Genomic DNA, 25285 nt, shown 5'->3' on the forward strand with positions numbered 1-25285 from the left:
TCCGTCGATGGATTGATGATGAGACATGACGTTTGCTAATACACATCAGTTCTACTGTAGCTTTCCGAGCTGCACTATAGTGAAACCCAAGCAGATTCATATGACCACAAGGCAGGGACTATGTGGATGAACGGTCCACAGATGTGAGTGAGGACTGAGCAGAGGGAAGGGAGTGGGTGGGTGGGTGGTGTGGGGGGGGCGGGGGGGGGAAGGGGTGGGTTGAGTGGACTGTCTCCACCTTTAGGACTCGGGCAGTTCTCTTTAGTCTTGTTTCATCTGTACTGTGTGTGCGTTGCAGACGTCGGAGGAGAGAAAATTAACTCTCCTCCCTGCAGCACAGAGTCCCACTGAGCCAAAGACATCCTTAATCTAACTGGCATTATGCTCTACAGAGAAATAAAGCAACACACTAAAAAAAACAAAAAAAAAAACAACCAACAACAATAGAAAATAAAAAAAAAACATTCATATAGGTACCACATGACAGTGCTTGATTTTTTGTGTTTTTTTTTTCACATTTTTAGCATGCAACTTGTAGCAGGCAAAGTGCAGAAACAGGATCAACAAAGTAAAACACTTCATTTACAGACGGCAGTGGAGACAGTGTTCAGTCCATGTAAGATGAAACAAAACATGACGGAGGGAAGTATCTGGTCAGTTTTTAAATGGAAATGGTCTAAATTAGTCGAAGCTTTTAGGAGGAATGCAAAATGTGTGCAATTTTGTTATAATACTCTCATAATTTTTTTCTCTTGGTCCCTGAGCTTTCAAGTATTTTGATTAGTAATTCATTCCTTTATATCATTTAAATTCCGTCCTGAATCACATCTTGACCAACTACAGGGAAGGCCTGTTCACGACAGACTAAGTGCTACCAAAAGATTTCACACAATGCTGTGCCTTTTCCCCAAATAAGAGTCCTGCTCGGACCAGATAAACGACTACTTTTACCCGCTAGAATTGAGGAAGAACTCATCACTTTATTGTGCTTTGCACATATGTATCAGTAAAATAGTGCTACTGTTACCTACAGATTGCTCTGCAATGGTCTTGTGCTCATTTATTATTCACTACCTTTGGATTCCTTATAAGGTTTATAGATTGGACTTTGTATTCAGCCCAGGTCATAACAGATCAGCATTATTGCCCCAAGGCCTCTGGAGCCTGTGAAAGGCATGACTTGAATGTAAACAGTATGTGTGGGTGAGCATGACAGGGGCTCAGCCGTCACTCCTTGTGGTGTTAGCTCAGCTCCTTGTGTTGGAAGGGTAGGGGTCACAGTGCAGCAGCCGCCTCAGAGCCCTGTTACATACATCTCCATGCCATCGTTGAAAGTGAAGATGGTGGTGGTGCTGGAGGTGGCGGAGCCCTGCTTCAGGTCGCCGATGCTCTCGTACAGGTTCTCCCCCGGTAGCAGCAGGGCTTTGGCAGGCAGGTGCTGTAACTTGGGGGTTTGCTGCGTCGGCGGCGGCGGAGGGGGCTGCTGCTGCTGCAAGGGCTGCTGGCCTTTCTTCCTCCTCGGCCGCAGGGTGGCACACGTGTTGGGGGGCCTCTCTCGCTTCCAGGCGCCTCCACCTTCCATGTTCTCATAGGCCAGATCGCACTCCTCTGTCCCGAAGGACTCATAGCAGTGGTCGTCAAGGGACCCTCCAATTGCTTTGCCCTCCTGAGGGGCCCAGGTCTGGGGTTTGACCACTACACTAAATCCCCCATCCCGGTCTCGGTCCCGGTCACCACGACCCAAGGTCCGGAAGCCAGGATTGGCTGGGGGAGATCCCGGCACAGCTCTCTTCTTCTTTCCTGGTTTACACACCTTTGAGTACATCTCAGCCACCTGCAACCCAATGACATCATCACTGAGATTATGGATTTTAAATACTTTAAAGGAATAGTTTGACATTTTGGGAAAAGCACTTATTTGCTTTCTTGCTGAGAGATAGATGAAAAGATTGATACCACTCTCTGATATGAGGCTAAAACCAGCAGCAGCTTAGCTTAGCTTAGCATACAAACAGGGAAAACAGCTAGTCTGGCTCTCTCATAAGGATAGTTATCAATAGATTGTCGTCGTCGTTTTTACACCTTTTTAATGGATTAAACAAACAAGATATAATGTGTTAATTAGTGAGCTTTACAGGTGTTGGTAGGCTAACCAGCTGCTGTCTGTAGCTTCATATTTTCAATTTTAACAAAGTAATTTAACAAATAAACCAGGTTGATGCACATATTGAAGTGTCACACCACAGCAGCAGACGGTTGTATGTTCTCCACTGTGTGAGCAGCCAACGGGCCCAGGGCTTTATTCTGGAGCATGACGATTTCTTCATCCTCTGGAGGCTTCCAGATGTACTGCTCTCCGTTGCCCATAAACATCACTTCCTGTCAACAGAGCAACAAATCACATTTGGGGCAGAACTGAATGGTCACATGTCCATGCATGTACTCTGATGTTCAGCTGATAAATGAGTGACAAATGATCCACTTTAAAGGACGGGTTCACAATTTTTCAAGTCTGTCTTAAAACAATAATCAGGAGCCCAAATGAATATTGAAACAGGTTTTTCTTGCTGTAATCATTCCTCCTGTTCATACTGACCATTAGAAGATCCCTTCATAATGCACTTAAATGTAAGTGATGGGGATCAAAATCCACAGTCCTCCTGTGCAAAAATGTATATAAAGGTTTATTTGAAGCTAATATGAAGCTTCAGCCGTCCAAATGAGTCAAATCAAATAGATATCTGCCAACATTACATTCTTTTTAGTACCAAAGTCTCTCTTTTTGTTCTTCCACTGCAGCTCAACAAGGAAACACAAAGAGGGACTTTGATGCTAAAAAGACTGTAAATGTGGCAGATATCCACTTGATATGACTAACTCAGACTGTTGAAGCCTCATATAAGCTTCAGATTAATTTTAAATGCACTTTTGCACAAAATGACTGTGTAGACACACTGTGGATTTTGGCCCCCATCACTTACATTGAAAGCACATTTGAAGGGTTCATATGGACACCAGACTGTTGTTTTAAGACAGACTTGAAAAATTGCGAACCCGTCCTTTAAACGTGTTGAACCGCAAAGCTGACACTCGAAATGTACTTTATGGATTTCATGCAGTATTGAATAGATTTTCCCTGGAAGGTGGAGCTTGTAACATGAGGCACCATGTGCTTATATTCTGGATGACTCAATTTCAACATGTTGCGTCATCCACAGGAAAGTCAGTGGTGATCAGCCCTGTGAACAGACTGCGTACACATGTAAGCCTGTGAACTGTGCATGTTACCGAGCTCAGGTCACAGCAGATAGCGCGACCTCACTGACCTCACACAGGGCAACAAATGGTCTCCCACTGTCACCTGGAGGGGATCACGTAGCCTTATATCCACAGTAATAACTAGACAGTCCTGCTGCTGCGGATATATGGAGGAGGTGACACTGTTGAGAGCAGAAATACCCCACCATCGCCAAGAACTCTTGGACATATAAACACCGCTGACTGCCTGGACTTCAAAGAAATATCTACAGAAGTGCAAAAATATCACAACACCATGCGTGATGTAGCCGAGCGCAGGAAAAACTGCAACACTGGCACATTTACAACCGCAGCATCAACAGGAAATATGACAGAAATACTCTCCACATCCTGCTCCCTGTACCTGGACAACAAACTAAATATTAATACGCTAACTACAGAATTTGTTATACATGTTAACACAGCCAGTAACAGAAATCTGAATCTGACACTCTGAATAGAGATCTTAGGGAGGCCTGATGGATCAACTAAACTCTCGCACTGAAACATCTTTTAAAAAAAAACTCTCCCAGTAAGGCCAGTACACAAAACATCAACTCAATCTTTATCGACTGTTTATGATCTTATGCTGCTCGAGTCAGACCTCTGGAGGACCAACACCGACCCAAACAAGCTTTAAACTTCCTCTCCCCCCCTCCAGTCTTCTCTTCCTTATGTTTTTTTTTTTAACTGACTACTCAGGTGTTGCTGTCCAGGATTATTCCAAATCATCTTTTTTTTTCTGCAACATTAAGGTCACCAACAATACAATATGTGAAAAACATTTACCTCATTTCCAAAACAGTGTTTTTATGTTTTATTTATGTGGGAATCATTTCATATTATTGGTTACATGTTAAATATTACATGTTTTGGACTGTAAATGTATCAAATCAGTACAAAAAACATGAATACATACCTTCTAAGATCTAAACTAAAAATCTAATCTTCCCTGAAATTCCCTCTTCTAATGGTCACAAAGAACCTAAACATTAAGTTAAAACCAAATTCACTCTACACAAGAGCTGTTGAACTGTTTTAAAGGAATAGTTTGACATTTATGGAAATACACTTATTCGCCGTCTTGCTGAGAGTTAGATGAGATGATCCACTCTCACGTCTGTACGCTAAATATGAAGCTGCAGCCAAGAGACTGTTAGCTTAGCTTAGCATAAAGACTGGAAACAGGGGGAAACAGCTAGCCTGGTCTGTCCAAAGGTTAGATAATCAGCCTACCGACACCTCTAAAGATAACTAAAGAACATGTTTGTTTAATCTGAACAAAAACTGAAGTGTAAGAATGTCAAGTTGGCAAAAAAGCGAATAAAAATATATTTATTATGTCAAACTATTCCTTTCCACCATGTGATCCTCTGTATGCGAAACATTTAACTCTACTAACCTTTGGGAATGAGGGGACGTTGAAGGCCTCCATGTTTCTACGGGGCAGCTTTGTGCTGTGAGGGTGTGGCGGTGGAGGGGCGGGGTGTGACGGCGGGGCGTGTCGTGGCGGTGGCGCCGGCGGCTCTCCCATATCCGTCCCGCTGTCCCTCTTTTGGGGCGCCTTGTCGGCCTTCCTCAGCTTCCTGACACAAGCGTACTCAGCCGTCTCCGGAGGGTGTGGCGGAGACATGACCTGGGCCTCGGGTTCGGGCAGCCCTCCTTCCACATCCCCGTCTGGGTCTGGTGGAGCCGGGGTGTTGGCGGGGACGGCCGGAGGGGCCGGGGTGTCCGTCTGCCCGGCCCTGCCTACCATGGCGTAGAGGGCATCGTCAGTACGTGAGGTGGAAGAGCGTCGCCCCACTTCAGAGTAAGTGTGCTCTCCGTCCTCTCCAGTCCCAGAGGGAATCTGGGGAAGCTGCCTGCCTTGAGAACGAAGGTCAGAGTTAAACCGACTGCTTGAGCGGCAGCAGAAAGGTCCATGCCGGCTGGACATTTGTCTTTAGACGCCTCTGAAAGGCACAAACAAGCTGCTACTTCTACGTCCACCATAAAGCAGAATTCACATCCTCTTCTTTTATCATTCAACAAACGTTTGCGACCAAGAATTTCTCACTATAAAGAGAAAATCTTGGAGCTGACAGTGAACTGGGAACTGACGTAGATGTTTGAGAATATGCCTCCAAATTGGCTTCCATCCACTGCAGTGGAAGCAAGACAAGTATGAATCAGGACATATGCTTATATTTCTTCAAACCCTCTCAGGCTACTGTCACACTGCCCACAAACGCAGTTCCCTGTTGACTGTCAGTGATATCAGCTCCAGGATTTGTCTTGGCACTCCGATTTCTGTCTTTTAGGGAGAGATGCATGTTTATAAATCAAGGCTGAGTTGTAAATGTCATGTGAATTCTGTTTTAGGGTGAATTTCTCCTCTAAAATCTTGATACGGAAAGGTTTTTCATGAATATAGGGCCGGATCAAATACTGGAAAACCTGGAGAAAAAGTGTGAGGCGGGAAGCGTCTTTAAGCAACAATCTATGTGAATGTTTTACTAAACGTTCAGTTACAGTATTTGGGGTTAGTTATGTTGTCTGGCAATAATTAATGAGGGTGAAGCTAAATCAGAACATGCTACATGCTATCCTCATTTGTCTTTACTTGTCATGCTATTAATCTGCTGCCAAATTCTGCGATTGATTTTCCATTTTCGCCATTTTTTCATGGACTATATTGTTGGTGTTCGGTGAAAACTAGTATCTCTAATTTTGGTGATTTTAACACTTTCAAGATAACAATCTCCTCATGTGACTGGCAAAAAATATCACCCCCTACGGCTCAGAAAATTTCCCTCAACATTCTCCCCTTTAGATGATGCCAAAAATGCTTTGTCATGCAGCTAAAACGAGACCAGGCTGTTCAGTCCCCGAAAAGTTGACGTTTGGAAGTTATAAGGTTTTCAGCGAGGTTCCAACAGCGAGGTGCAGTTCATAGAGCGCACAGGTCAGGATTTGTATGTGAAAGATGAACTCACTTTTGCCATTGCAGTTCATCTTGTTCATCTCAGTGTCTGATTTACTGATGGACCGCAGCTTCGACTGCCTGAGTATACCCTGAAAACACACACGCACGCACGCACGCACACACACACACACACACACACACAAACACTAATTAAGACTGAAGAGGTGCCCTCTGAATGATATTGTTCCCTGTTGAATTGAGTTGCTTCAGCTACCTCTGCTGCAATACAAACAAAACAACGAGGAGTGTGTTGCCTGATACCTACCATGTCCATGAGACGGTGTTTTCCACCCTCGCCGGGAACATTGTGTGTCTTTCCCTTCCTGTGGTAAACACAACCTCTCAGTCATACAGGTTGACACTTACTACAGTGATGCACTTCTGTGTGTGTGTGTGTGTGTGTGTGTGCAGAGTTTGTGCCTGAGTCATTGTCCATATGAGTCTGAGTCATCTTATGACTGTGCACATGTGTCTAAAGGGAGACATTTGCTTGTCTTTGCATTTGCAAACGAGCATCCTTATCAACACATGCTTACATCCACGTGTGTGTGTATTTGTGTGTGGTCATACGTGTACGCGTGCATGCTCTCACCTCTGGCAGCCCACGCAGAGCACCACGATGAGGATCGTAACAACAAAGGCTGAGGCAGCAGCGATAGCACCCAGCAGCAGGACCTTGCCGTAGGGAGGAGCCGTGAAGTTCAGCCCGTCCTGCATGGAGGCCATGTGGGAGCGCTGGCGCTCACTTGCTCTCACACACTCACACTCTCACCCTTACACTCATGCACGCAGGGAAGTGCCACAGTCTCACTGGGATCTGCAGTGAGAAGGCACAGAGTGGTACTTAATTACAAAATTATCTAACCTTTACAAAACATCATGTAGGTTAACAAAGCAGCGGAACCAGAAGTAAAATATTCACGGTGGGAAAGCAGCAGTTTGAAAAGAGGAAAAGTGAGATTTCCTGCCAGCGATGAGGCAGTGAAGTGAACTGACATTACGCCTGCGGCATGTGCTGCTGTTACCTTGTTTGGGATAACTGAGCTTTCTGTGTCACACTTATATAGACATCATACCTGCTCACCACTACGTAGCATGATGGTGAGCTTGTCACTACAGCAACACAACAAGTTAACAACTGTAACAACTGCTTTATAAAACTGACATAAACCAGAAAAAACATAGTTTCCTGTAGAACTGCAACTAACCATTAGTTTAAATGACCCTCCATCGGCTGCTTTTCAGCTATCAATTAATCTGCGGATGATTTTCTCAATTAACCGATTAGTTGTTTTGTTTATAAATTGTCACAAAATAGTGAAAAATGCCTGTTATAGTTTCTTAGAGCTCATGGTGTCATCTTCAAATATCTTGTTTTATCTGATCAACAGTCCAACATCTAAAGATACTTAGTTTACCATCATGCATCACACAGAAAAGCTTTCAATCATCACATCTGAGAAGCTGCAACCTGCTGCTTAAAAAAATGACTAAAAAGATTATTCAGTTATCAAAATAGCTGCAGATTAATTGTTGCACCTCTAGTTTCACAAGAATACAGTGCAAATCAATTTGTAAGGTAGCTCCTATGATGCATCCAGGAACATAGGATTTCCCAATGGTTTTAACCAATCCAACAGAAAAAAAAACTACAAAAAAAAAAAGGTACAATGAGTCACAGCACATCTGAACATGCCAGCAGGCAGAGTAACCTGAAACACTGAAGGAGCCGAGATGAAAGCAGAGGGAGCAGACAGAAACATCTTTCTTGCCTCCTCTCTACTCGTCGCTGCTTGCCAGACAATTTCACATTTGGCAGTGTAATATGTTTCAAATAAACAATAAAAACACGGAGCTATAACAAAAAGGCGAAACAAACAAACCCATTGTAATCTCTGTCAAATCATGCCATCTGTCTGCTGTGACAGAGTGTTTTCATGTGTGTTTATTGGCTGCGTTGTCGCCTGTCCATCAGCAAAACAAGACTGCAGGAAACATACTGCCTGGTTTTGTCCAAAGTCTAGTTGCACTGAAGTTTTGGGACATAATGCTTATGTCTGTCATCTATTTATTCAGTTTAAAACCACAGATGTTCTTCCAAACAAAACTCTCTTAGCCGTTTTCATATGTGAAAACCCGGCTAGTGATCTCCTCCTTTTAGACAAAGTCTTTGTATCTGCATCATGCCCGCTCATGATCAAATCTGACACTTCAAACGACGTGCTTTAGTATTGGATTCCACATAGATGCTTCCCTTCCAGACAAAATGTAATCTTCACAGTCCAAATTACTTTAACAGTTTGTCTGTAGTCTGGTGAACAACGTGTCTCTTCTCTGAAAGTTAGCCGAAGCCTCAAGACTGTTGCCGTGTTTTTAGGAGAGACCATCACATGACTGTTGGGCTTTTCTGAGGACAACATGTCAGTCTGGTCCATTCTGCTGTGGCTGAAACACAGTATTAATATGTTCTTACATAGCTGAAGCAGTTCAAATAGTTTAGCTTTAGCTTTGTATTATTTGTAATGTTAGTGAGGAGTGATTAGGATTCAAGCAGCATAAGCTCTTCTTCACTGTTCCCTCTTCTTCTTTACTAAAATCATCAGTTCAGGAACTTGTAATTTGGTTTAACTGGGTTTTCGCCTGATAATGATTTAATATTTGATTTAAACGACTGAAATTATAAAATACTTATGCTAATCAGCTGCGCTGTAGCACACACTCCTGTTTTATCCATATATTCCAGTGTCCAGCTGGCTCTCCTATCAGAGGCCACACCTGTTCCCACCTGGATAAATTTGGTTGAAATTTGCAAATTATGCAAAACCAACTTTTGCTATCTAGTCTATTCTGTTAACCCAAGAGGGACCACGTTGATCTTAACATAAAAGACTCTCTGGAGTCTGAACGTCAGTGATTATTCAAAACAGAGACCAACGTCAAATCTCACCAAGACTTGTCTGCATATGAACAGATTGAACATGGTGAATCTGGCACACATCTGACCAAATGTGGCAACTATTTTTCCCACATTTTGAATTTTCTAAAACTGACATTTAAATATATTTCCTACACCAGTGGAGGGGGGTCGGGACCTCCTCAAAGTGTTGCAAAATAAATCCGAGGGTGGTGAGATGATTAACAGACTGGAAAAACATTTTTTTTAAAAATCAAATCAATTATGATTTTTTCTTTACTTTTCTGGCTAATCTTTTGTGGATTGCTGGGTAAATTCACCTAAATTACTCAAATAAAACAAGAAAAAATAGTTCATTTGAACTGAAGACACATGCAAACAAAGGTGAAGGGTCGCAGGTAGACATTGCTTTATTTTAAGGGGCACCAAACCAATAAGTCTGGGCCTCCCCGTCCAACACCTTTGATCCCATCACCTCCAAATGTGTCATGCATCATGTCTGACTAAACCAAAGTTTGACTATAGAGTATGAAAGGGTTATAAAGTGTTGTAGTTAAAGTCATCCTGAGCATAATTTCACACAAAGCTTTAGAGACTCACAGGGAGTTGAGTTTTAGCCAAAGGAGCTCCAGTAGAAATCTTTCACTGTGAAGCATCAGCACAGGAAACCAAATCAGATCAGTAAGGAACAAGAACGTGATGTCTCCATTGTTGCACAATTAATGATTATTTTCATTATCAATTAAGCGATTCATCACTTGGTCTATAAAACATCAGAAACATGCCCATTACAATTTCCTACAGCCCAATGTTAAGTTATCAGACCAACAGTCTAAAACCAAAAGATACTCGATTTACTAAAACGTTTAGACCAACCAACAGATGTTTGGCATTTTTGCTTGAAAACTAACTCAAAGGATATGTTCTCAATTTTCCAAGTCTGTCTTAAAACAACATTCAGGTGTTCATATGAACATTGAAACAGGTTTTTTCTTGCTGAAGATAATATGAACCTTTAGCAGTCGTAGTTAGTTTTTCCTGTTCAGCTGCAGTGGAAGTATAGTGACAAAAAGAAGGAATTTGTCACTAAAAAGACTGTAACATTGAAAGATATCTACTCAAGTACGGCTGAAGCTTCATATTAACTTCAAGTAAACTTTTAAATACATTTTTGTGTGGAGGGAGGACTGCATCACTTACATTATAAGTACATTATGAAGGGATCTTCTAATGGTCAGTATGAACAGGAGGAATGATTACAGCAAGAACAACTGATGACTGTTTTACAAAACATTTTATGAAAAATTGTGAACTTATCCTTTAAATGATTAATCAACTATCAAAATGTAATTTTCTGTTGAATCAACTAATCGTTGGAGCTCCTCTACTGAACAATGAACAAGGTTAGTTTATTTAAAAATGATACGACTGAGTAGAGGACGAGGTCTGTTAAAGCCAAAATATCACTTTTCATGTTGTAGTTTATCGACGTGTCTTTTTCTCTGCTATTTTCTTTTCTTCTTGAATATTTCCTCTTTTATAATTGAGCTGATTTTCACAGGTACAGTATCTGATCTTTCCGTTTAATCCAACAGAGTAAAGGTCTGACAGATGTTTATCAGGCTCTGAACTGTACAAGTTTTGCAGACATTTCTCTTTTTGAAGCTCCAACCATGAACCCGACTGTTCCCAGCATGAAATCCAATTTGCACCAAATTTTATACACAGATGACTTGGTGATTCTTTTCATGCTGCCTCTAGTTTTCTTTGTATGTTCACAGCGTCCTGACCAGACAACAACTGCTTTGTTTCCTAATCTAAATTAACCCCACATTGATTAATATTAATCTATCAATTGGTCATATTTCCAACTGTGGATTACTTCTTCCAGCTTGTGTGACTGCAGCAGCGAACACGTTTGCTCAGCACGTCAATCAAAACTATTTTGTGTATTTTAACAACATGTCGAGGATGTGACAAACTGTGACCTGCTTTTAACGCGACTGATTCATCCTCCGGTGCTTCATCTTCACCAGAGCACTTCATGAGTAGTCTGGAATGTGATATTGGATATGAAGAGCCGTACGCACCTACGAGGCAATGATCATTTAATTCACAGTTGCAGCAGTGTCAGTGCAATTATATCTATTCTGATTTGACAACAGAGCCGAGGAGAAGAGATTGGAGGGGGGGGGGGGTAATGAGAGAGAAGAAAGAGGAGAGGTGTAGGTGTGGAGGAAAAGAAAAGAGAGGGAAAGAGATAGAGAGAGAGAGAGGAGGGGAGGAGGACATGCGTGGGAGTCCTGTGGCAGGTGTTTGAAGACGCTGAAAGCAGATGATGAGAAGAGGCTGTCATATTTCCCCTACGAGGTTTTCCCGGCCTCCCTTCTCCCTTCCTCGCTCGGCGTGTCCACACCTCCCCACCCATTCTTCTCTGCCTCTATCCCCCTGCCTCCGCCTGCGGTGTTTCAGCCAGAGTGACGCCTCAGCACTGCAGTGTAATCTCTGGCCCTCGAGCTGCCTCGTCTGAGCCAACCAATTGGACGTAGCGTTCAGAGCAGAGCAAGAAATGGCCCTCCACCGGCTGCTTTTCTGCTAAACAAAGCCCCCTTCTCCCTCGGCCACAGAGAGACCCCCCACCCCCCCACCACCCCCCCACCACCACCACCACCACCACCACCACCCAACCCCTCCCCTCTCTGCCTGTTCGTTAGAAACTACCAGCACTCCCTAGAAATACCTGCAGGTGCAGATTTGCCAGGTGTTGCTCTGACCGTATATCACAGACCAGGAGGGGCCATAAAGGAAACTGGAGCATCACCGATCATTAATATCTGATTTCTTTACTGCCTCAAATGCAATTTTTTTTTTTTGGTAAATGAAACTACAAAGTGCATTCTTGACATTTGGAAACAGTATATGTGACAAAATATGAGCAAATGAAGACTGTAAGGTGAGGCTGAAAGCTCCAAAGGCTAGTAAGTGGACCTTTGAGCTTTTGTTACATATAAAAAAATTACAAATTTCCCTTTAATCCTTGTATATTTGCTCTCCTCTTGTATCAGAGTGATGTCTATGTTGGGAACAGGTGGGTGAATGAATGAATGAATGAGCGGACGACTTAAAGAATGACAGCAGCAGATCACCTGTTGACTCATTAATTTAACGCCTTTAAAGGAAGGGAGACACATTTCAGATCATATTTTACGTGCAAAACTTAACTAATAATATATATATAATTTTTTTTTAACACAAAACAAATCCTCACATTCAAACCGTAAAGAAGAGCTACATGTTTCCTGCTCTTACAGCACCTGACGAGGCCACAAAGTCAACAAGGAATTACGGTGTAATCTGCATAAAAATGGAGTATAAGAACAACATTTAGCCCTCACAATCAACACTAGTAGGGGTTTATTTTCCAGGAACATGCCCTGCATTTACATGTGTGTGTGTGTGTGTGTTCATTATTATTAATAATACTGGAGCTCCTTTTCGACAAGCCCAGCCAGCCAGTCAGCCAGCCAGTCAGCCAGCAGCGGCCTCTCTGCCAATCTGCTCAGGTTTTGATAAACCACCTGGGAGTTCATGTGGAGCAAAAAAACCTCACCCTCTGTGTGACACAAATAACAGCAATGTGTGTGTGTGTGTGTTGGAGAGAGAGAGAGTGAGAGAGAGAGAGGGAGAGAGAGATGAGGGGGGGAGAGAGAGGAGGCTGCTATTGTGTGAGAATGTGAATTAGGTCAAATGTTTGCTTGCAACAACGATTAACCATGCCCCTGTGAGGAAGAAAGCCTTGTGTGTGTGTGTGTGGAAGAGGCTCTGTCTTTATCCGTGCAACGCTGCCTCTGACACAAACACCGTCTGACATTATTTATCTACCAAAAAAAAAAAAAAAAGAATTAAAATAACAATAATTTCAAGTAATCACATCCTTTCCGGCAGCTGTGGCAGAGTGAGGGACCTTGAAACAGCAACAATACAGATGCTGGAGGTTAAAGAGGAATCAGCAGCAGCATGTTTTTTTTTTTTTTATACTGTGGGTCTATTCTGTCCTCTTGGAAAAAAATAATAAAGAAATCCTCCATGTATATGTGGCTCATGATGGCACCCACTCATCAGGCATCAATCACACACACACACACACACACACACACACACACACACACACACACACACATACTGGGTGACGGTTCGGGTTTGCAGGCTCTGGGCTCTGACACCTCAAACTGCAGTGATGCTGGTGACAACAGGTTACAAACCACGACTCTCTCTCTCTCTCTCTCTCTCTCACACACACACACACACACACACTGATGCCGAATGAGACCGAAAACCAGGGTGTGAACGGGAATTTTTAAAGGGGGGGGGAATGCCCGCGCAGGTGGAGGCTATAGGCGTTGTGGTCACAGAAAAGGAAAAAAATTTCAGGCTGATGCAGCGTGCTTTTTTTTTTTTTTTTTTTTTATCATGGTTTTGTTTCATTAAGCCTGTAGAGAGAGATTTTTTTTGTATCCTCCCTCCTCCTTTTTCTTCTCCTCTAATCATCAAAGCGTTTCCGATTCATTTCCAGATCAAAGTGAGGATGGTAAAGGATGTTGTGTCCCTGAGGTCAGCTGGCAACTTACACGACAAAGCCCCCCCCCCTCCCCTCCCCTCACCCCCTCCACCCCCCTCTCTTCCCCACACCACCCCCCCTCCCCTATTTATGAGGGGAGGGGAGGAAGGTGGGGGCTGCAAATGTTAACGGAAGGTCTAACGTTAATTATCTGTATGCTTCACAGTGTCGGCAGTGAATATTACGCATGAAAACGCGTGATTGGAGGGCTCCTGCGCCTTCCTCACGTCAAATCACAATGAAGTTCTCTGATGAATACCGTTCATTTCGGGCTTAAAATCACAATAAAAAAAGAAGCAATGCAGTAAGGTTGAGGTGGCTGCACACGTGTCTGTGTGTTAAATGTATGTATGACCAGTGGAAATGGAGGAGAGAAGGCAAGCGCGAACACAAAGGGGGGAAAAAAACAGGCAAAGCGGTATAGGCTTGTGTTTCCTGCATGAATAAAAGGATACTGGGTGCCAACTGCGTGTGCAACTTATCAAGATGAATCTATAGGCACATATGAATGACCCACACTCCCCCCCCTACACCCACCCACCCCCTCTCCTTCCCTGCCTCCCTCCAGCCTGTCACATAGCCACGGGCACAGAGCATTGCGCTATAGCATCCCTGTACTCACTCAGCTCACAGATTTTGGGAGGCGCAGCGTCAACCCTGGTCGCTTCCTTCAGTTTCTGCTTCCACTCGGACCAGGCGCTCCCCGCGAGCATAATCAATCACAGGCGATAACTTGGCTTTCTTGGGGCTCCAGAAAACGGGAATGCAGCATATTGCATGTGGCATCCTCTGGCGCCCGCTGACCCCCTTGTGCGCCCCTGTCCGCGCTCCTCTTGCTCCCCAGCCAGAAGGGAAAGGCTGGGAAGTGTCTTAACAACAAGCCTTTTCCTACTGCCGCTGCCTCCGCCGCCGCCGCCGCTGTTGTATCTCCAATATTATCTCCAAGTGCCAGGTTCTCCTCCACAGTCCCTCAAGCCCCCTCCATCTCTACTCGCATCCCCTCGGCTCAGCTACTGTGCTTCCATGTGACACAGGCAGAGCTGGAGACCCCCCAAATATGATTTTTGTCTTTTGATTCTAGCGTCATCCCTCGGAAGAGCTGGGAAGTGCGGGTTTTATCGTCTAAATGAATGGACTGATTCCCGTGTAGGAGGATTTCTCAGTGCCTGATAACATCCCCGCAGGCTTGTAAAAAGGTGCATTTACACTTTAGCTGATTTCAGAGGCAGATAAAGCACATTTAGAGTCTGTAGTGTACTGCAATTTAGACACTCACAGTCCAAATTACACCACAAGACGCTGGTTTTCTTGCGAGTGAATGAGATAAACTGTTGAAACTGTTGTCATTGTGTCTTATTTGTGAGACCAGAATGTGATTATATTGACACTGAGACCTTTTTAAATGATCCCTTAAAACCTGCAAGAAGAGTTAGACGTGCTGATTGATGAACAAGCTTCACAAACCAGATCATGACTCCTGTTTGAGCCACTAATAACCCAGTATGACCCACTGTTATATGTTTACAATATCAATTTTTAATGAAAGTTAGTCCAAGTACAGCTGAATTGGGAAATATCTCTGGTGTTGTATATAGCAGATTATTTCTGACATGTTGTCTTATTTATCTCTGACCTAGTTTGAGTCCAAATGTTCTAAAAAATAATATAAATAAAAGTAGGACAGTAATGTATTTTTCTTTGGTGTAGCATCTTTTAACCTTGCCACTCTCTCACACACACGTTTGAAGCTTATACCTCCACCACTACTACCACCTACTGGACCCTTCAGAGCATTGTGGAAGAACAACCACCTATCAGGGTGGAGGAGACAGTGTTGCTGTATGAGGATCAATTCATGCCACAGTGAGGGAGAAGTAGAGGCATCAGAGGACACACAGTTGGTCTTTTAAAGGGTTTTAATAGAAACTGTCCGATCCAGACAAACAGGTTCCAGGTTTTGGCAGGTTTATGGGAAGTGGTAAATATATTCCATAATTAAATCTCAAGATAGTTCTGGGAGTTAAGGCGTCTTCAGACTGAGCGACAACAACGATCATGTAGGTTTATTGTATGTCACGTTGTGTAATAAAATCTTAGTCACATCAGTTTGAAGCTGTCAGATTGTGTGTTGAATTCACAGTGAATCACAGCATTATGATGTAAATAGAAAAACATTTATGAAATCAGAGGCACATCATCCGCTTGTATGTTTTGAAAATGCAGCAAAGTCACAAAAACGTCTTGTTTTTTTCAACTCTATCATTTAGTTTTTATATGCGGTGGATTTATCAAGGAGAACAAGTGTTCCTCCCCCAAAACTTTATTCAACACTAATGAAATGTAACGCCAGCCAGTCTCATTTCATGTCATACTCTGATTGGTTTGTTTGTAGTCACATTGTGAGAATTTGGTCTTAAATTTATGACACTGGCAGAATTTTGCCTCAGGCCGTCTTTGGTCACCAAAGCTCCAAATCTATCATCGGTTGATGACTTTCATTTTGGATTGATGACCAAAGATTTTACCAAGTTTCTCTCACGATGGTGGTACACATCTTCAGAAATTAATGCTACATGACTGCAAGAATCACTGGCTGGTGCAGTATCAGAATTTAAGGTCAGTGCGCCTCAGTAGCTTACTGGTTAAAACAAATTCCATAACTGCAACGTTTGTGGTCCGATTCCAGCAGCCGTCCTTTGTTTCATGTCGCTCCCATCTCTCTCTCCCCTTGTTTCCTGTCATCTCTCTACTGTTGCTATAATAACAGCATAAAAAATACCCAACCAAAAAAAAAGTGAAGAAAGCAGCACACCAGTATCACCACTACAGTAGTGAAAGCTTTTGAAGAGAAACTTGTGGAGTTTGTCCACAATTATCCACATTTACATGATGTTTCCATGCTGCTCCATGGTGACTATCTATGCCAGAATAGCCAGCATGAAATCATTACGACATCACTGTTGACGCTTTTTCTGCTGTGATCTGAATATCTTCTCAAGTGTTGCCAAGGTTTCTGTTCATGCTGTGCAAAAATGAAAGTTCACAACAAAGATATTCTGGTGCAGGTCAGGGATGATAAGGCCCTAATATGCCCCCCAGTGGATAAACTCTGGTATACACAAAGTACGCAAGCAAATATGTGAACAATGAGGCTGTCGTCGCAGCCATTATGTATTTGTAGATGTTGGTATAAAGCAAGTATATCAGTGAAATTACTGAGCATCACAGATGTGCCATCAAAAAAGCATCCTGTGGCTGATTTTTGTCCTTCAGGGTTTCCCTCTCCTCTGCGATTTGTGGCACTAATGGCCCCTCATACAGCTACCCTCCCCCTTCTCTGTAGTTTTCTCACAATGTTTTCCTCATGAGGTAAAGTGCACTGAGCGTTTCCCACACATCTGGCAATGGATCTAAAGCTTCGCAGGTTGGCCCTTGTGTTTGAGCAGTTTTAAAATCCAGTCACTTCACTGCTTTTATTCACATCATCAGACTCAGCGGGAGCAGAGAGGAAAACATGGGGTGCTGCTCGGCACGATGCACGCTGATCCTCCTGTGTTGTCTTCAGTTGGTAAGATGTTTTTTCTCTCTCACACATGATGCTTCGACATAATAAACACAGATCCGCTTACACATCAGGCCACCACCTTTCTTTTCCCTCTGGAGAGGTGATACTTGGTAAAAAAAAAAAACTCATGAAAACCACTTAAAATTACAATTTAAAGCTACTTTATTAGTGAATCAAAGGGATGAAATGACTTGTGGTTTATTATAAAAGAAAGATCCCTTGTTGTTGCTTTTAATGCGTCACTTTTTGTTTTTCTCTAAAGATGTAAAATCTTAAAACTTTAAAAAACGACCAAATACTACAATATTTTAATCACCAAAAGTTTAAAACCCCCAAAAATCAGGTTCTTTGATGTAGTATTTGATGACCTTCTGTTCACATTGTCATCATTAATTGAGCTTTCTTTTAAAAAAATCTACAAATTAAAATGAAATTCTTACTAGAAATTAGAGCTGAAACTGTTACTAGATTAATGGATTAATGGATTAGTTGAGAGAGTTAATAACATTAAGCAGCAACATTTTAATAATTGTTTAATTTAATTTAAGTTAAAGTCGTTTTTTAAGGTAAAAATGCCCAAAATTCACCAGTTCAAGCTTCTCAAAAGCAAATATTTTCATGTTTTCTTCTTCTTCTGTTTTAATAAAATGAATTTCTTTGAGTTTTTGACTGTTGATGAGACAAAACAAGCAATCTGAAGGCATCACTATGGGCTGTGGGAAATTGTTTACTACTTTCTGTCATATTAAAGACCAAACAAGTAATCAATTAATCTAAAAAACAACCTGCAGACTAATTGATATTGAAAATAACATATTTTTTTGTAAACCATCTTTATAGTTAGCTTGTTATAGTGAGAGGTGCTTATAAAAAGCAGTGACCGCCCACCGCTTCAACCACCACAATGAAGGGCTGCACTCACTTTGTCCTCCTCCTCTCTGGTTCCCACCCTGCCCCCCCTTCATGACTGACTGGGGCACCGACCTCAAAGGACATAAAACTAAAACCCACATCTGTGCTTTGTCCCCCTGTGGATCAGTTGCCTTGACAACTTATCTTGAAATAAATAATAAACCTTGTGGGATGCACAAGCAAGAGATCAGAGTCTAACAAGCCAGAGCAAAACCATCTCACCTGACGCAGCTCAAAAAGCTCAAAGAGACATGTTCAAATATCTTGTTTTGTCCAATCAACAATCCAAAATCCAAAGATATTCAGTTTACTATTATATGTGACACAGAAAAGCTTCAATTTCTCACATTTAAGAAGCTGCAACCACTGAATATTTGGCTCATTTTTGCTGTAAAAAATGAAACATGTGTCTAAACTCTGCTTCTTCACCCACAGATAACTGCACTGGAGAGGCAGGTGTTTGACTTCCTCGGCTATCAGTGGGCTCCGATCATGATCAACTTCTTTCATGTCATCATGGTCATCCTCGGCCTGTTTGGTGTCATCCAGTACAGGTCGTGTTACGTTATCATGGTGAGGGGAACTGTCTGATTTCCTTTTAAGCTTGCAAATAGTTTGTGTTAAAGCATTAAATACTGAATGTTAAGTTGCAAATACAATAATGTACAATCAGACTGTACAATTTATACATGTCTCTTAGAGGTAGAGGTAGGTTTTGTGAAGTTTGTAGATATTGTGCTTAAAGTTTCTCTTAATTATTGTGCTTATTTTTCATGGTTTTATATTTAATTCTCAACTCTGTTTAATTGTCTGTGGCAAATAGAGCCCAGAGTAAGAATTTATGTTCTCCGTCTGTATAACAATAAAGATTTGATTTGATTTGAGTTAGATAAGAAGATTGATACCACTCTCAGATGAAAGTGCTATCAATCTTCTCCATTTCAAAATGTTCCTCTCCACTTTCCAAAATGTCAAACTTCTTGTGACGCCTCATCACAGGCTTCGTGTTTAATCGAGTTTTGAGCCGTTCAACCAAAGAGTGATTTTCTTTTTTTCCTTTTCGGATTGTTTCACATGAAGGATTTTTGGTGGCCTGAAGTGGTGATAATATCCAATATTTCACAGGAAAAAAAGCTACATTTAGATCAAATTTAACACAATTTTGTGTAACAGAAATACATTTCTTTCTTTCTTTTCTCTTTAGCTTAGACTCAACTTTATTGTCATTGCACAAGTGCAAAATAGGGCAAAAAAAAGCAACAGTTACAAACATTTTGTTTGTTAAAGCAAGTGGATCTAACTAAAAAGTGTATATGAATGGTTGTACATAGTATATACAACTATATGCATAACAAGTAATATAAATAAATAATAAGTATTATGGGTTAGGATGTATATGTACAATAGAAGCTATTTAATCGCCTCAGATTTATTTTGGGATTATACAGATGAAAAGAGAGGAGCTCTGTGCAGCTTTATGACCATCTTGTGAGTTTCCTTCATTTCATATATATTATATTATATTATATATTACATATATTATAGCGTCGTGTTTCTGTTTTTCTCAGTACCTGCTGTGGACGTTGTTGTGGGTCGGCTGGAATGTCTTTGTCAGCTGTCTCTACTTGGATTTGGGAGGTCTTTCAAAGGTAAGTCTAATGGTCACGTAAGTGTCAGATAATTAGAGACCCACACAGCTACAAAGTCACTAAACACAGTGTTCATCTCTCTCTCTGTGTCACAAGCTCCTCTCAGGACGTTCAAACACATAATAAAAACTTCTTTACATGTTACATTAGCTGTTTATGTCCCCTGTCTGCATTAGAAAACATACTGAATAGGCACTTTTTGGTCTTTATTATTGGTCTTATTCTTTATTGATGATGATGTTAGTATTAGTAGATGTTAGTATTAAAATTATAATGATAATAAGTAATAGTACAGTAGTAGAAGTGGTGGTAGTTGTACCTGTAGTAGTGTTAGTTTTAGCAGAGAAAACCTGTAAATAATGAATTTATTATTAGATTAATTTACAGAAAATGAATCCTTTTCTAAATTGAATTACATCTCAAGTCAATTATAAAGTAAGAATACAAAACATTTGTTGGTTTCAGCTCCACAAATACAGTTTTTGTTTTAGGCATTGGGCTTTAATGTAACTACTTTAAATACTATAAATACTATAAATACTATAAATACTTTAAATGCTTTTTCCACTGATTGTTAGACTGAAAGAGAAGTTTTTAAACATCTTTGGGGTCTGATAATGTCTGATGAGTGTTTTCCGTTATTTTTGATATTTTCTACACATATTACTTACAAATAAATCAATTGATAGCTCAGTCGATAATGAAAAATAATCATTTCGGTCCCAGACAGGAAGGAAGGCGCAAACTAAACCATATCAGGTTCACAGTACACCTGATCCTCGCTACTGCACACAGAAATAAATACAGTATTTGTAAAAAGCTGAACGCTGAAAGGTTTCCTTCACGTCTCATCTCTCGTCTCTGTTTTGTCGCCGACTGCAGGACAGCGATGTTCTCTCCCTGGGAGTGTCGTCACATCGCTCCTGGTGGAAGGACAACGGGCCGGGCTGTGAGAGCGAGGGACTTCCCTCCGCTGGATGGCAGAAACAGCAAAACCCGGAGCTGACCACCGTGCTGAGCTGCTGGCTGGAATACCAATACATAGAAATCCTGCACTGCACCGTCCAGCTGCTCATATCAGTGAGTGCCCTCTCTGTCTGTCTTTGTTGGGAACAGGCATCACAAAAAAACTCTTCATCACATTCGTTTTAGAGCTCCAACAACAAGTCGATTAATCGATTAGACAGAAAATCGAATAATTGTTTTGCAGCATCTTAAACATGTCATACATGACAGTAAACTGAATATCTTTGGATTTTGGACAGTTGATGGACAAAACAGGATATTTGAAGAAGTTTCTTGTAGTTTTAAGGCATTTCCTCTACTTTCTGGCATTTTATAGACAAAATGATTAATCGATTAATTGAGAAAATAATTGTCAGATTAATGGATAATGAAAATAATCATTAGTCGCAGCCCTAATCAGTTTTGTGCGATACATGACTGCTTAGTTTCAGTAATCAAATTAACAAAATGAAATGGAAAGCATATTTATTTACTATTGAATATTGTTTTACAGTTTTTTTACAACGTCTACACACATTCCTCAATACTAAGTTCACTCAGTATTGTAAACTGTGGATAATATTTCATTGCTTTGACACAAAATACATTCAGTAACCACATGTTTTTCAATTTCATGTATTTGCAGTCCAATTTGCACGTTTACATATATTTTAGTAACTGTTAAATGTATATTCATGTAGGTAAATTTACATAAAATTACTGCAAATTAGACTGAAAATTCACAACATTCTGCAACTTCTACTTCTAAATGAAATAGAAACATAAACATACATAAACCATTAATTGAGCACCTCATTTCATTCTCTGATGACCTCTGATGACCTCTATGGAAGAGTAAAGAGATCACATAAGAAGCACATCAATGTGGATGAGAACTTGTGGTGAAACGCAGGAGACGGTGTTGACTCGCGCTGCTGTGTATCTTTATGTGTAGCCGTCTTATACAAAGTGAATATTTACACTTTTGTATTTCATTACTGGAGTTACTTTAGTTGAGGAAAATAAAGTCTACTGAAGTATGTTTGCAGCATCTGTGCCACTTAATGATGCATTTTTGTAACAGTCTGACAAAACCATAAAAATGTCCTTTTTTTTAGACGCTTAAAAACAATTCTTAAATTTCTGTAGCATGTACTGTAAAATAGCACAAAGAGTAAAGAGATATAATTATTTTCAGTGTAATGAAATCTTGGTTTATAAAAAAATAAATAAATAAATAAAAGCTAATTCACTACTTGCTGGGAGACAAATGTCCGTGTTATAACACCAGAGCTAAATCTGAGGTGAGTATCACGTGTTTTAGTTGCATTAATGCATTTTGGATGTGAGATTAATTGTTGTACTGAGCTGTATGTTGGTAAAGAAAACTATGTGAAGAGTTTAGAGAAATCCAATTATTAAAAAACCCAAAACTGTAATATCAGCAAATGTGCGTCTGCGCACACAGGAACGAACTGTTACTAAGCAACAGCAACAGTAAATTGGGAAAACCCAAACTAGAACATTTAATGGCATCACATTATCACACTGATATCTACTGTTAGTCAGTGTGTTACTGAGCTTCACAGCCATCCTTAAAGCTTCTGTATTATGTTTACATGTTATCTGTTGACATGTATCTGATACTGAGGGAATCTGCTTTTGATAAGTACGAGCTTCTGTGTGCTTTGTTTTTTGCAAAGACGTGAGTCTGTTGTATCGTCCTAAACACACTGAGTTTGCATCACTTTGCGTCGTGTGTGTAGTTTTCTCATTACCTTCAGTTTGCACGTATTTATAGAAAACCACAAACTGTTTTGTCATACCCTACAAAAGGTATCATGCCCTTTTTTTTTTGTAACATTTGTATTTCAGTGAAATCAACACAAAAATGTCACCACCATTGTTTCAGGTTTAGTAGGTTTTTTTTAGAGTTAGGGTTTAAATATTCTAGTTAACATGTTGGATTACTGGAAAACAAACAGATTTTGTTCCTGTGGTTCATCTCTTTTTGTACATGTCATATTAAAACGTGACATTTTCCTGCACAAGTAACACTAATTCTCTGAAAACTGAATTTGCCATTTGTCACTATTACATAGACAATTACTTCAAGATTCATTCATTATTATCATTTTACAACACAAGGTTGTTTAATGAAATGTAGTTTGTAATCCTTTTATGCCACTCACACAAACAGAAATGATATAAATGAATAAATAATAAGTCATAAAAATAAAACTTATTTTGGAGGATGAATCGAGGAGTCTGACAGCCTGAGGAAAGAAGCTGTTCTGTAGTCTGGTGGTGCGACAGCGATTACTTCTGTGTCTTTTTCCAGACGGCAGCAGGGTGAACAGGCTGTGGTCGGGGTGTTTACTGTCTCGTAGGATCCTCTGGGCTCTGTGCAGCCTCCTCACCTCACCGATATCACTGATGCTCGGTAGATGAGCACCGATGATGTCCTGGTCGGTTTTAATCACCCGCTGCAGAACCTTCCTGTCTCGGGTCTCCCTGCACATCTCATGCTAATTTGTGATGTTTCCAGTCAGGATGCTTTCTATTGTCACTCTGTAAAAGTTAACAAGAACTTGAGATGGGAATTTTGCTTTCTTAAGTCATTTCTGAGCTTTTTTTTTACTAGGATGGAGATGAAAACTGTTCACCTGCTCCATCTCAGCTCCCCTGATGTAGACAGGGGTGTGTGTGTCTAAAATCAACAATCAGCTCCTTGGTTTTGTTGACATTGCTTAATAAGGCACCGAGTTTTCTCTGAGGAGCCCTGCAGATCTGCAGATACAAGCGGCCTTCTTCACAGCAGACAGGTGTTACTAATAAAAATACCAATGGATTCGTTCTATTCAAGTGTCCCAATAAGCCACGACAGTCATTATTTTATTATTTACATGTGTCCTTTACCTACTATGGCATGTCAAAATGAAAGACCTATAAAATATTTAATGCGGTCACTGTCAAGAGAATCTTTATGCACTTAAATATGCTTCATAATCAATAATATACATGAGGAAAATGTGAAAAAAACCCACACTTTTCACTGCATGTGATTCACTTTTAAACACATTTGTGTTCATGTCCACAGCTCCTGGGGTTTGTTTACGCCTGCTACGTCGTCAGCACTTCCTCAGATGAGGAAGACAGCTGTGAGTACGCTCCTGATTAATAATATTCACACACACACAAAAGAGAGCGTATAAAGCCACAAATGTCATTAATCTCACAAACATCATTTGTTTTGTAATAATCCACGATGAAGAACCATCATCATATGTTTCCCCCAACACCGAAGGTTTGCATGTGTTGTATCACCTTTTGTTTCTCTTAAAACTTTCTTTATGTGGTTGTTTTTGTTTTTGACATTATGTTTATGTTGTTCTTCTCTCACTTGTTTTAGTTAATTTCATTGGTGAATTTCATCATCCATCCAAACCCTCTCAGTTGCTCTTCTAGCGTTAAAGATCTGTGGGTATGTTTACCTCTTATTTGCATTCATTCTAATCCATTTCATTTGTTCAACGTCTCATATACAGTGTATTTTTCTATGTTTAGATTATAAATAATTAACCACATAAAGAAGGTGGTTGAGAGAAGCCGAGAAGGAACCCGAGCAGAAGATAAAACAACTCTGAAGACCTTCGAGGTGTAATTGGTCTGGTTGTCAATAAAACATCTGTCACAGATGCTGAACCTGAAGAGGAGAACGTCCATTATATCACTGTATAAAACATGTAGGTCTATTCTTAATGTGTTTTACTTCAGGCTTTAAATGCTGTAAATCTACATGTAAGGCTACCTCTGTGTGTGTATGTGTGTGTATGTGTGTGTGTGTGTGTGTGTGAATGAGATAGAAACCACTAGATATTAAGCACTCAAAGTTCAGTTGTCTTAAAGAAAGAAAAGTGTGATTTGAAAGATGTAAATAAGGTTCTGTTTCTTTATGATGCTTTGTAAAATGCATAAATTATTCATATGTGTCATTTCAGTTAGAAAAAAATGTCCGTACCAACTTGTGTCGTGTACGATGTTCATTAAGTGAAATAAACCACGTCTATGATACAACTCACACTGGAGTGTAGCACAAAAGTCTTCATCATTAAATATTTAAAGACTAGAAAGTACTGATTCATCTATACTTTCTGCTCTGTGTAGCCCCCATAAAAACACCTTTTTTTCCTTTTTTCTTTTTTTTTATTTGAAGCAAAAAAAAGTAGGTTAAAAGTATGAAAGTACAGCAGTAGCTACAAATGAAAGACAACTATAAAGGATCCCCTCCAGACAAGACATGTAGCTAAAAGTATTCTGCTTTGAGTAATAATTTGTCCACAAAAACAGTTTAATGGGT

General features: G+C 40.7%; 2 protein-coding genes across 2 annotated transcripts; one reads left to right on the forward strand and one right to left on the reverse strand.

Annotated features, from left to right (window-relative positions):
- Positions 1-209: 209 nt before the first annotated feature.
- On the reverse strand, positions 210-15031 carry si:dkey-70p6.1 (uncharacterized protein LOC570575 homolog). Its single transcript, XM_067592987.1, has 7 exons — positions 14417-15031; positions 6855-7079; positions 6528-6585; positions 6273-6351; positions 4700-5163; positions 2242-2379; positions 210-1834 (listed from the first exon to the last, which is right to left on the reverse strand). The coding sequence occupies exons 2-7, from the start codon at positions 6986-6988 to the stop codon at positions 1295-1297; spliced, it is 1413 nt and encodes a 470-aa protein (XP_067449088.1). The 5' UTR covers positions 6989-7079; positions 14417-15031; the 3' UTR covers positions 210-1294.
- A 2078-nt stretch (positions 15032-17109) lies between these two features.
- On the forward strand, positions 17110-25006 carry nkain5 (sodium/potassium transporting ATPase interacting 5). Its single transcript, XM_067593706.1, has 7 exons — positions 17110-17362; positions 18707-18844; positions 19840-19920; positions 20803-21000; positions 24026-24086; positions 24338-24409; positions 24493-25006. Exons 1-6 carry the CDS (start codon positions 17309-17311, stop codon positions 24391-24393), a joined length of 588 nt encoding a protein of 195 aa, XP_067449807.1. The 5' UTR covers positions 17110-17308; the 3' UTR covers positions 24394-24409; positions 24493-25006.
- The last annotated feature ends 279 nt before the right edge of the window (positions 25007-25285 follow it).

Source organism: Thunnus thynnus, chromosome 6 (assembly GCF_963924715.1).
Source record: "Thunnus thynnus chromosome 6, fThuThy2.1, whole genome shotgun sequence".
NCBI classification, from domain to species: domain Eukaryota; kingdom Metazoa; phylum Chordata; class Actinopteri; order Scombriformes; family Scombridae; genus Thunnus; species Thunnus thynnus.

Bases quoted from the DNA above. Each gene is read 5' to 3' on its own strand.
- si:dkey-70p6.1 (XM_067592987.1), bottom strand. From the start codon at position 6,988: ATGGCCTCCATGCAGGACGGGCTGAACTTCACGGCTCCTCCCTACGGC. The intron at 6,352-6,527 runs GTAGGTATCAGG...GTGTGTTTTCAG, and splicing joins AACACCGTCTCATGGACATG to GGTATACTCAGGCAGTCGAA. The intron at 2,380-4,699 runs GTTAGTAGAGTT...CTCTGTTGACAG, and splicing joins ACGTCCCCTCATTCCCAAAG to GAAGTGATGTTTATGGGCAA.
- nkain5 (XM_067593706.1), top strand. From the start codon at position 17,309: ATGGGGTGCTGCTCGGCACGATGCACGCTGATCCTCCTGTGTTGTCTT. The intron at 17,363-18,706 runs GTAAGATGTTTT...CTTCACCCACAG, and splicing joins TCCTGTGTTGTCTTCAGTTG to ATAACTGCACTGGAGAGGCA. The intron at 18,845-19,839 runs GTGAGGGGAACT...TGTTTTTCTCAG, and splicing joins GGTCGTGTTACGTTATCATG to TACCTGCTGTGGACGTTGTT.